The sequence below is a fragment of the Pituophis catenifer genome, unplaced genomic scaffold (genome assembly GCF_029215685.1).
Source record: "Pituophis catenifer annectens isolate HBS135680 unplaced genomic scaffold, rPitCat1.0.hap2 SCAF_9, whole genome shotgun sequence".
Classification (NCBI taxonomy): domain Eukaryota; kingdom Metazoa; phylum Chordata; class Lepidosauria; order Squamata; family Colubridae; genus Pituophis; species Pituophis catenifer.
Genome location: NW_027256889.1, coordinates 5,958,415 through 5,970,695, shown reverse-complemented (window position 1 = coordinate 5,970,695; position 12,281 = coordinate 5,958,415). Strand labels below are relative to the sequence as shown.

General features: G+C 41.2%; 1 protein-coding gene across 1 annotated transcript; it reads right to left on the bottom strand.

Annotated features, from left to right (window-relative positions):
- Nucleotides 1-892: 892 nt before the first annotated feature.
- On the bottom strand, nt 893-10,803 carry ZNF576 (zinc finger protein 576). The gene is made up of 3 exons (XM_070949854.1): nt 10,762-10,803; nt 4,521-4,725; nt 893-3,442 (listed from the first exon to the last, which is right to left on the bottom strand). The coding sequence occupies exons 2-3, from the start codon at nt 4,717-4,719 to the stop codon at nt 2,922-2,924; spliced, it is 720 nt and encodes a 239-aa protein (XP_070805955.1). The 5' UTR covers nt 4,720-4,725; nt 10,762-10,803; the 3' UTR covers nt 893-2,921.
- Nucleotides 10,804-12,281: the final 1,478 nt, after the last annotated feature.

Below are 12,281 nucleotides of genomic sequence, written 5' to 3'. Positions count from 1 at the left end.
CCAAATTCCCTTACCAAATATTTGTCCAGCCTGCCTGAAGCAAATTGTATTCAGAGTGATGCAAGGGCATTGTGGTTTCTGTGACTACCGGGTGCTGGGGGAGAATCTCATTTGGATGACAAAATTGTCTATTTGGTAATTGACAACTACCGTATTTTTCAGAGTATAAGACACACTTTTTTCCTTCCTAAAAGAGGCTGAAAATTTGGGTGTCTTCTACTCCGAATGTAACCCCACGTGGTGCCCAAAATGGCTACCTGGAACAGCTGCTGCCTTCTCTTACCCCTTCCGCGCTTTGCCAGCTTTAAGTCACTGAAAATCCCTCCAAGGATCAGCTGTGCTTTTGAAGCTGTTTTTCAGCCCCAACGCGAGCAAAGTGATCTTCCGTGCTTTGCCTGCTTTTCTAATTGCTGCTCCCTCCGATTTTCAGCTGTGCTTTAGAAGCACAGCCCCAACCTCAAAACCAGCGAGCGAATTAATGTGCTTGGACTAGCCAGATGAATACCTGGTAGGCAGATTCCTCCCCCCCTCCATTTTCCTCCCCAAAAACTAAGGTACATCTTATACTCCGAAAAATATGGTACATCCAGTACTTGGGGTAGAAATTAATATAGCAACTTATCCTATCTTCCTCCTCTATTAGATGGGAAGTCAAGACTATTACTAGAAAATATGTATAAATATCGACTTACGATCGTTCATATAGCTACTGTTTGAAGTTATGACAGGGCTGGAAAAAGCAATTTACAACCAGTGCTTGTACATATGATTGCAATGTCCCCATGATGACAATCTGGAGGCCTAGCAACCAGCTCACATTGGCAACAATTGTGGCACCCCAAGTCTCAACGATTGCCATTTGCAAACTTCCCAGCCAGCTTCCAACAAGGAGTTATTCTTTTGTTTTATTTTCTTCCTACTTTTTAAAAATAGTCCATTATACAATAAAATATCAAAGGAAAAATAAAGTGCCAGGAATCATAACCTCAAAAGATACAGAAGTCCGTGTATAAATCACAATTCGCCTGCAGAATGTGTCATTTACATGATGCAAAACCCACAGCAACATCACAGTTTAAAAAGATCTTTTTCCCTAAAATTCTCCACCTCGAGCATCCAGAGAAGAACAGCCAGTAGAAACAGTCCTGCATGGGGGTCAAATTGACAGTGCTTGGGTTTCCTTCATTTTAAGATCTAGAAGATTCACTCACACCGTTGCAAAAACAATTTCAAGTTCGTTTTACCATTTTCAGCATCACAAGGACTATCTCAAGACAGACACCACTTTAAATGGCCAAAAAGATGCTAGAGAATGTAGTTTTGTGAGAATGCAGAGTTCCGGGGTCCCTTCATTTTATAATACAAGGTTACTTGCGCTGATGGATTACCTGAACAGGTGTAAGGGGGGGTTGTCCTGGGGTCATGTGATCACCTTTGGTGAGCTTCAGACAAAGTCAACTGGGAAGCCAGATTCACTTAACAACCCTTTTACTGACTTAACACCTGCAAGTGATTTCCTTCCCAGCTGTGATTCTTGCCACAAACTATGGCAAGGAAGATCATAAAATGTGGCAAAATTCACTTAACAAGTGTTTTGCTTAGCAACAGAAATTTTGGGTTCAACTGTTGTTAAGTCAAGGACTACTTATAGGCTGGCTGAGGAATTCTGCGAGCTGAAGCCCACACACCTTAAGAGCTGCTAAGGTGGAACATCTGTAGAACACCTTCAACTGGTTTTCCTTGTATGCCATGGACATAGTTAATTTTGTATTTATTTGCCACATTGTTTCCCATCTCTCCAATTCTATTGTATGATTAAATTTTTTTGCCCATTTGGTCATTGTATCTTTAACTACTTCCTCTTCCATTTTATATCGCAGTAAAAATTTGTATATCCTACTAATTAATTTCTCCTGTCCCTTTCTATAATTTTATCCAATTCATGTTGCTCATTTTGTACTTCATATAATTTTGTATCTTCTTTATATTTAGACTAAATTTGCATGTATGTCCGCCAATTAATTCCTCTATTAAGATCATGTTCCAATTCCTGTTTCGATTTCAAATTTCCTTGTTCTTTTAGTATATCTCTATATCTTATCTTATCCCATTCAGTTAAATTTGGATGTTTTAATGCTTGTGTAATGCTGTTTTTTTTATTTTTAACCAAATTAGTAGCAATGCATTCCTTAGTATATATCTTCTAAAATAGCTATTTTTATCTTTTTCATCCCAAAAGAATGCATGCCATCCCGCTTGTAGATCATTTCCCTCAATTGCTAGTGTTCTTTTATCCCTTAACTCTCTCCACTCTTTTAGCCAGGTTATGTAAGAGGCTTGATAATATATATATATATATCTGGGAGTGCTACTCCTCCTTTATCTTTTGTGTCTTATAGTAATTTAAGTCTAATTCTCAGTCTTTTTCCCTGCCATATAAATTTGGTAACTATTTTATTTAAAGCTTCAAAAAAGTTTTTCTCTAATTTTACTGGTATAACTTGGAAGAGAAATAGTATTTTTGGCAAAATATTCACTTTAATCGTGGCGATCCTCCCCGATAGCGAGATCTGTAGGTTTTTCCAATTTTCGAAGTCTTTTTTGATTTGTTGTAGCAATTTATCGTAATTGTCCTCCTTAATTGAGGAACATCTTGCAGTAAGACAAATCCCTAAATATTTTATTTTCTTGGTCATTTGTATGTTGGGTGAAAGAGCCGCATGCAGCTCCAGAGTCGCAGGTTGCTGACCCCTGTTCTAAGGGGAACATAAGCAGCCGCAGCACTTCCAAAGAACAAAGATTTTGCCCTGTATTTCCACCCCCAAAAAGGAATCTGGCTCCCCATCCCAGACAGCAATGCCCATGGCCTTCCATTCCCCACCCAGGTTCAGGAAGCAGAGGGATTGGCTAGTGCTACCGCGCTAGAGCTCCCCGCGAGCATGCTGGATGTAATGTTCGTGCAGGCCTGCCTCGTGCCTGAAGCTCTCCCCACACTCTGTGCAGGAATAGGGTCGGGAGGGAAGCAGCACCTGGGTTGGCCGATGGAAAACCTGGTGTTGACGCAGGATGGAAAGCTGCCGGTAACTTTTGCTGCAATCGGGGCACTGATGAGGCAAGCTATGGCCGGCCATGTGACCTAGGCGGTGATGCTGGTAGTTGGCCAGCTGATCAAAACGGCGGCCGCAGTCAGCACAGTCAAAGGTGGGGGGCCGCAAGCAGTCGCTGCAATCGGAGAGCGAGGGCGAGGCATGGCCTCGCTGGTGGCCGATAAGCGCTTGGGAACTCTTGAAAGCCTTGTTACAGACGAAGCAGAGAAACAGGGCATCCCGCAAATTGGCCTGAACAAAGTCCTCCGGATGTTCTCGCTTCATATGCCGTTCCTTGAATTTCTCGTCAGGGAAGGTAATCAGGCAGTGAAAGCACTGATTGGTACCCAGGCTATCTAGAAATGGAGAGGGAAGAGAGGCAGCAGTGGGTATAAGGTTATTGAGGTACAGATAACTAATCTACAGATCGCAAGACAAGCAATGGTATGACGGTATGACAACACAACAAAGAAACAACTGAATAATCTACAGGGAAGTCCTCAATTTACAGCCATTGGTTTAGCATTAAAAATTACAAGGGGCGCTGAAAAACAGAGACTTACGTTCATCCTCACGCAACTGTCACGTCATAAAAAAATCAGGCACTTGGCAACCAGCATGTTTACAATGGTTGTAAGATCCCTGGGTCATGTGATCTACATTTGTGATTACCTTCCCAGGTAACTTCTGACAAGCAAATCAATGGGGGAAGCCTGATTCGCTTAACAACCATGTAATTCACTGAACAAATGCGGTGATTTGCTTAACTTGTAACTAAGGTGTCTGTGTGTCTTCAAATCAATGCTGACACCTGGCAACTGCCTGGACAAGTTGAAATTTTCTTGCCAAGATTTCAGAAATGTTTTGCCATTGCTTGCTTTCTAGGGCTGAGAGAGTGACTGGCCCAAGGTCGCCTACCTTGCTTTGTGCCCAAGTCAAATTAGAAGTCATAGTCTTCTGATTTCTAGCCTGATGCCTTAACTTACGCGTGTCAAAATCACCGTGTCATGTTGACATCACGTGATGTGTTGCGATGTTTTTTCCCCTTCGCGGAGCTGGGGTGGGCATGGCCTGCATGTGATGCATCCGGTCCGGGGGACATCCGTTTGACACCCCTGCCTTAACCACTACACCGTTTCTCTTAATGTAACTTTCTTTTTCCTTTAAAAACCCTGTAATCCTTTGCATCGGGGTGAAGTAGGGAGATTGAATGGAGCTAAGCATTTACTGGCTGGATGCCCTGCCTGATGCCTATGCAGAGTTCGCAGCAGATATTTTCTCTGTGCCCAGAAAGAGAAATATCTGCTGCTACCTAGGATCAAACTACAGCCTACTGATTTGAGGCAAGAGCTCCATCTCCATGCCACCCTTCTCTTAATGTAACTGTAACCCCCTAGAAATCCTCTGAAATCAAGGACCAGACTCAACACTCACAAATGGCAGTATTTCTAGTCCATTCTTTGTCCTTGCTCTCTGCCGGCACTATTGCAGGGTTTCCATCTATCCAGAGAGGTTCGGGTTTAAAGGCTGAGAGATGCTTCTGGGACGGTGACACACCGCTGTTACAGTTTGACACCTTTTTAAGGAACGGTTCAGCCAATGTTAACTTGCCAATTGCAGAAGATTCAGCCATCGCTTCCTGTAACAACGAAATCAAGCAGTGAGCAAAAACATCCAGGCCCATCCAGTTCACACCACACCACAAACCGTGACTTCTAAAAGCATGTTGGACTTCATCTCCCTCTGCCTTCAGGTCAATAAGAGGAAACTGTGCTAATTCTAGCCCCCAAATATCCACATTTCCCAGTTTTTCTCCCTGCATAATTCAGCTCCAGCCCAAGGACAGCCTACCCCTTTTAAGACCCTTTGGATTCACACCTTTCTCTTACAAGAAGTTTGGCAGCAACTTTGAAGAACCCTTTTCTCATTTTAAAGCAAATTTCATTTTAATGTATGCCAATTAGTGTACATTTAAAGTGACAATGAAGTTATTCTAAGTCCTTTGTGAGAAGAGAAATATATCCATTGGAAAGTTGCAGGTAATAAGATCTAGGACTGAACCAAAGTTTTAAACTAACATAATTGCAAAATGTACCAGGCATATTTCTATAATGTGCTGACTTGTGTGCTGCATTTTCTGCAAAGTAGGTACTTGTGCGGATATATTTAAGAGCAGGAAGAATGAGATGGTGGGAAATGAGGAACTGAAAATAACAAATGGCTGAGAGCTTCAAATGTACACAGTTATTTGCAGAGAGTGACAGTCAGTAAGACTGTAAGAAAGAACAAGGAAGTAAAACTATGGAATTCGTATGTCAATAAAAAAGGTATAAGAAATGTGGCTTGAAATGAGAATGGTGTCCTTTGCCCAATAGCAGTCCTTGTAGGATCTGCTATGTGTCATTGGACCCCGTTGCAATGGTTTAATAATGTACGTTTTGTTGTGAAATTGCATTTCTATGTTGGCTACTCATCTTCCAAATTGCTCATGAAATAAACCTCTGAATCTTAAAAGTAAGATTTATTGCTTGTGGTTTGTCTGTGTTCCTCTTTATTGGGATATTTTTACGACACCTTCTTGGGTCAATAAAACAAGCAAGGTCAACGTATGAGACCCACAGAGCTGTGGAGTCGGGAGATAAATGTTCCGACTCCGACTCCGACTCCGACTCCTCAGTTTTTTGTACTTCCGACTCCGACTCCGACTCCCCGACTCCAACTCCCCGACTCCGACTCCTCTGTATTAATATGCGAATGTATTTTATACATTCCTTGAAGGAAAGAAAGGCAACATACATGTCATTACCACAGGACTACTGGCTGGGAAGCCAACAGTCTACTGTATTGAACAGTTTAAGCAAAAGACAAACACAATGAAAACAACAAAGTTTTATTAATTTTTTTTTATTAATTTAATTAATCAAGTTGCTGGATAGTAGCAGCAGGCATAAACATCAGGAACAGGAACTTTACCAGTTCAAAAATACAAACCACATTATTTGGTTGTTTTAGAACAAAAACAAAGCTTATCTATATGAACCAAAAACAAAATCTGTAAAACCTAGAAATGGTTTATATTAATCTTGAAATGTAGTTATAGGCTTAGCAAATGCAAATCAATTCAATGTAGAGTTCTAAGGAAGAGAATTGCCTCTGCCAGATCCTCTTTCATAGAGGCTCTTAAGTCAGACTTTATTATTTTTAGGGCTGAAAATAATCTTTCGACACTGACTTGGGTGGGTGGCATTGCAGTAACTATTCTGGCCACATCACTAACGATCTCTGGATAAACAAGGATGGCTTCTTCAACAGTAAGTTTTGATGAGCGATCATACTTTTCAACTTCTTTTAGTGCTTTATAAAACTCCTGTTGGAATTTTTTTATTTGGACATTTACTGGTTCTGTAACGCTTATGCGACGTCGCTTTCCTTTAGCAACTTCCATTTTGTCTAAGAAGGAATCAAAGTCTAATTCTTCGTTTGAAGAAGATGATTCTGAGTTACCACTATTGCTTAAAAGAACTCCATCCTCCTGTGGAGGTATTTCAGGTCGTAATCCCTTCATGCGAACTGCTACATCATAGAGGGCCTTTTTCCCAGTAGCAATCTGTTTACTGTTCAATAAAAGTCGGCTCATTGGGTCGACATAAATAGCCGCTAACAAGATTTCATTTTCCAGCAAAAGACTCTCTCTTTTCATCATTGAAGATGCAATGCCCTCAGCTATTAACCCTCCATTTTTGTTCAGGCGATATAACAGGCTCTTCCATTCCAAGAGGAATTTACCCGGGGTTAGATCATCACATTGCAACCTCTTGGTGACAGTGAAGGGGTGAGAAAGAAGGTTCTCCAGCTCTTTTGTTTGTGTCCACTGGCTTGCAGTTAATGCAAGATTTTCATTGTCCATTTCTTCTATGAAGTCTTTAAGTTCAAGCAAACGCTTCACCATTAAATAAGTGCTTCCCCAGCGAGTTGTTTGATCCAAAATGGCTCCTTTTCCTGCACGTCTTTTCAAAATTGCATCTGTTTTTGGGGCCCTGGCTGCAACAGTTACTTGCCGTAATTTGCCAATTAATGTAGCTGCATGGCGATCTTTTAATCCATCTCTTATGGCAAGTTGCAGTGTATGAACAGCACATCGCATATGATGAATAGTAGCAAGCTTCAATGCTTCTTCAACAAAGTTGTCTAAAAAAATGTCAGCATTCTCTTCAGTTTCTAAACTTTCTCTAATACTTGCAGAGCTGTCTTCCTCTAAGTCTAATATCTGTTTGATACCTTCTTCATCTGCCTTCATCTTCTCAATTGTGCTCAACATGTTAGAAGCGTTATCTGTCACAACACATAAAATCTGTTCCTTTTTAATTTCAAAATCTTCTAGAACACCCTCCACTAACTTCTGAAGGTAATCACTGGTGTGATGTGCCTGAGTGTCCTTTACTCCGAGGGTCCGTGTTATTGTTTTGTTATTTTCATCCACAAATCTAACATTAATAGCGAAATAATTGACTCTGTGACGTGTGCATGCATCCATTTTAAGGAAGACAAAACGTCCTTTCATAACTTTCTGTAGTTCTTCCTTTTTACATTTGGCCTCCTCAATTATAAGTTTCCTTATACTTTCTCTTTCCAGAGAAACACCAAGTTTTTTTGCCATTTCTCCATTTAGGCCTAAAAAGGCTGTCTGTGAAAAGAAGGATAGTGGTACACTATTCTTTACTACCATTTCAATAATGTGGTGTTTGAATTTTTCTGGTGTCATCCTTATGGTAACTTTGTCAGATATAAAGAATTTTCTTATTTGTGATTGTTCTCCAGTAGATTTCTGAACGTTTTTTGTCACAGAAGTAGATGCAATGTTTTCATTGCTATCTTTCTCATTCACGGCTTCTAACACTTTGGGATGAAAACGCTGTAAGTGTCTTTTCAAATTTGATGCTCTTGTAGGTGCATTTTTATCAGGCCCACTGAAACTGCTAATTTTTGCATCACATTGTTTTTCACCATCATCATCTTTTCTAATACATTGGCACACGTAATGTTTTCCATCACTTGATAATGCAAAGTGCTCATAAACAGTAGACTTTGTTGTGTTTGTTGTTAGCAGTCTTTTTGCCATTGTTTAGGATGCCTCTTTCCCTAAAATATAAAATATGTTATACTAACTGGCATATAATTAGATTTTTAATATCAACATACACAGTCTTGTAAGTTGTACGTACATGGCTTTATACAAACAAATAAGCTATATATCCCAGCACTAAACCTAGACATGATTTGTCCTATACAATATAAACACTTACAGTTGAATCCAAGAAGCTGTTCCACCAAGTTCTTCTAAGCCAGTGGTTCTCAACCTTCCTAATGCCGCGACCCTTTAATACAGTTCCTCATGTTGTGGTGACCCCCAACCAGGGGTGGGTTCTAAATTTTTTTACTACCGGTTCTGTGGGCGTGGCTTATTTTGTGGGCATGGCTTGGAGGTTATGTGACTGGGTGGGTGTGGCTAGCTGGTCATGTGACCGGGTGGCCATGGCTATGTGTATAGAGGGCTGAAAAAAGTCATTTCTGACAGGTCCTCGCACTTTTGACTGGTCCTCACACTTATGACCATCCTCACATTTATGCCCGTGCAGCATTTTTAACAACCATGTCACTCATTTCACAACTGCTTCTCTTCACCATGGTGACAAGATAGGGCAAAAACGTAAAATGTGAGGACAGTCGTAAGTTCGAGGACTGGTCAAAAGGGAGAGGACCAGTCAGAAATAACTTTTTCAGCCCTCTGAGTAGTCCATATACATAAAAGGATACAGCAATAGAGAGGGATGAAGGAAGGGAAGGGAAATTAGAGTAGGAGTGAGGGTAAGAGAGGGAGGAAGAGAGGAGGAGAAGGAGAAAGGAAGAGGAAGTAGGGAGGAGAAGAAGAGGGTGAGGAAGAGAAAGTAAGAAGGAAAGAAAAGAGAGAGGTGGTAGGTTTGAGGAGAAAGATTGCTGTACAATAAAAAAGATGAAAGGGAAGAAAGCCAACCCCAAACAAATATAAAGATATTAAGATAAAGAATGAATTGTTAAACTTTAAAGAATAAAAGAGAACAAATATGAATAAATAACAATAATTAGAAACACACATACAAACATACAATGTATTTTCTTTGAACAGAGTATTTGGCCGGTTCATAAATTTAAACAGTGTTTAGTCATGTTTAAAGTTTAAGCTAACAATCAGAGTTACAAGTTTTTATAGCCTTAGCTGAATGACAGCAGTTTTTCCAATGGTTTACAGCTTCAGTCTTGAACTATTGACCCTCCATTCCCTTCACTTATGCAAGTGTCTCTAGTCCTGCAAAAAACATATTTACTTAATCCCTTATCAGTGAGAGGCTAGGTTACCCATGGGCGCTGCGTTCCCTGTAACAGCAGAACACAACACTATGGAAAGTATAAGTATTGCCACTCCTAATTGTGCGTTGCGTGCCTTATAGTGAAGCACATGAAAAGCATGCTTCTTCACGGTCACTTAACGTGTTCATTTTGCGGTTACGTGAGGCACTGCATGCATTGGTCTTTATTCTTACAGTAGAGAAGTCATTAATTATAACTTTTTGTGAATTGGGACATTTAAACTTGCTTTTTTTAAAATTCCAATCTAAATTTAGTAGGAGTCGGAGTCGGAGTCGGTGCATTGTTTGCCGACTCCGACTCCGACTCCAGGTACCCAAAATTTCCTCCGACTCCGACTCCTCGACTCCGACTCCGACTCCACAGCACTGGAGACCCAGAAGGTAAATGTGTTGTTTTTCCCACTGTGGGAAGCCCACCACCCCCAGAAGAATGAAATATTTTGGGAAATATTTTTAAAAAGGCAGATTATATTTCTCTAAAGAAAAACATGTTTTTAGAGGCAGAAAGCCGCCCCCCAAGTCTTTCTTAAGAGCCCACAGCAGATGCCAGCACTTAAGGAGATAAAGAGCTTAATTGAAAGAAGCAGCCAACTATCTAGATGGCTCTATTCATAAGCAAAGCAAATACTGCGGGCAGAAATCCTTTCAAGACAGGATATTTCGAAACTCCTTGCCCGCAAAGTTTGACCAACTAACAAAAAGCAAGAATGGTAAGGATTACTACAGCAGGCTCTGACCCAAGATCTAGCACAGGATGAAAGCCATTAGCCACCAGGGTGGATAAAAACTGGGATTTTTTTTTTAATTAAAAATTGGATTTAATTTAAATCGGATTTTTTAAAATTTAAATCGGATTCTGTAAAATTTAAATCGGATTTTTTTAAAAAATTTAAATCGGATTTTTTTTAAATCAAATTTATTTTAATAAAATGCTTTTGGAGTTATATATATATAACTGTCTCGAAAGACAGTTTTCTATTGATAATTTAGTTTATTCAGCATGAAACGGGAGCTTAGTTGAGGCTGAGGAGCCGCTGAGGGACAGAGATGACAGTTGCTGGCAAAGAAACTCTGGGAGTTGAAGTCCACAAGTCTTAAAGAGGCCAAGGTTGGAGATTCCTCTGGGGTGGAGGCCTCAAGCCCGAGACGAGCCCCTCTGCCTCCCCACAGCTAGGCCAGGCCGGAGCTGCTGCTGTTCCTTGCCTCGCCTGCCTCTGCCACTGCGGCCTACCCCTCCCATCGATGCCCCAGCGGCCCCCGGAGCCTTCCACCTGGACCCCCTTTCCAGCTGCGGCCCTCCGAACCAGGAAACGTGCCCCAAATCCCTGCCGCTGACTCCCCCGGTCATCCCCTCCGGATAGCCTCGGTTGCCACCCCACCGCCACCTCCCCTCTCCGCTGCACTCCACATTAGGCCTCTGTCAGGGGGCCTTCCTTCTCCCAGAAAGGACCCCATCACCACCACCACCACCACCGCTCTTCCCGTAGGTCGAGCCATTCCGAACGCCTGCACGAAATTCATACTCTTATTTCGGCCGTATGCCTAAAGACTGCCGCCTGTGTGACATTTGTCACACAGACAAATTAGGGAAAATGCGGAAGCCTCCCAAGAGCCCAATCTCTGAGCCAGGTCTCATAAATTATTGTTAATTTGTTTCAGGCAATACCGTAGACAGCTTCAAGCGGAGAGGGGGAGGGAGGGAGAGAAAAACACACAAAAAAACACACGTGAGAAATGACGCATGCGCACTACAGAAAGCGTTCTACAAGGCACCCGTAGATCTGTAGGAGTGGGATGCGGCTGGGCTTCAAAGACTGGCTAGTTGTATCTGCGCATGCTCCTAGCAAGATTCCCAGCCATTTATGAACCTTAAACGAGGGACGCAGGCGCCGTCCGCTCTAGCTTTCTGTTCAGTTTTCCATCAATTCTCCTGCGTTTTTGATTGCACGTCATGATGTCACGTGTTGGAAAGAATATTCTCCAGTGGGAATTATGTCATTTTATCTGCCAAGGCAATTTTCCTGTACAGCCACGAATAAGAAGTAATAGTAACAGTAATTTTGCAGTTATCTTCCTATCTTTCAGGAATATTTGAGTCTGGTCACATATTAGGAAGAAATAGTTTCAAGAATCAGCATCTGATGATGAAGGAATTGCAGGATTTTTTTTGGAAGATCTGAAGCAGGAGAGATCTAGCCCAGTTAATTTGTAAACATGGGACTGGCATCGAATTTATTTATTTTATTTATTTATTTAGAATTGTTGCAGAGGTTTGTTCGTGATACATTTCGACTGAATTTTCCTCCAGGCAGGGTGAGGGATTACTCTAGCTGTTGCCTTTTGAAACGGTGGAAGCCTTAATAGGCACGGCAACAACTTTCTCACTGAGCAGTTAAATAATATTTCTGGATAACCTTACTTTCATGGTTTGTGTTGCATTAAATGCAATGGAACTTTCCAGAGACAAAAAATAGAAAACTGTTTACGTAGCTGTATATGCATATTTATGCAGTTATGGGAGATTTGGTTAATACAGATCTATAGAAACTAGATTTAGGGATTGGCTTTGGCATATCTGTGCAAAAATAGCAATGTTTACAGCACTTTCTGAACAGTTTACAATGTCAGCATATTGCCCCCAACAATCTGGGTCATATGACTAACCTCATTGTATCACCAATTTTATGGCGATTATTAAGCAACTGGTAGGATTTAAGTGACCACTGCAGTCATAAAATAAATAAATTGTTCACTATGGGCTGGCAAATGCCAGTTTTCATGAAAAACATTG

What these genes read in the sequence shown, in the direction of transcription:
- ZNF576 (XM_070949854.1), bottom strand. Translation starts at nt 4,719, where the DNA reads ATGGCTGAATCTTCTGCAATTGGCAAGTTAACATTGGCTGAACCGTTC. An exon ending in GACTAGAAATACTGCCATTT is followed by an intron (nt 3,443 to 4,520) that starts GTGAGTGTTGAG and finishes CTCCATTTCTAG; the next exon opens with ATAGCCTGGGTACCAATCAG.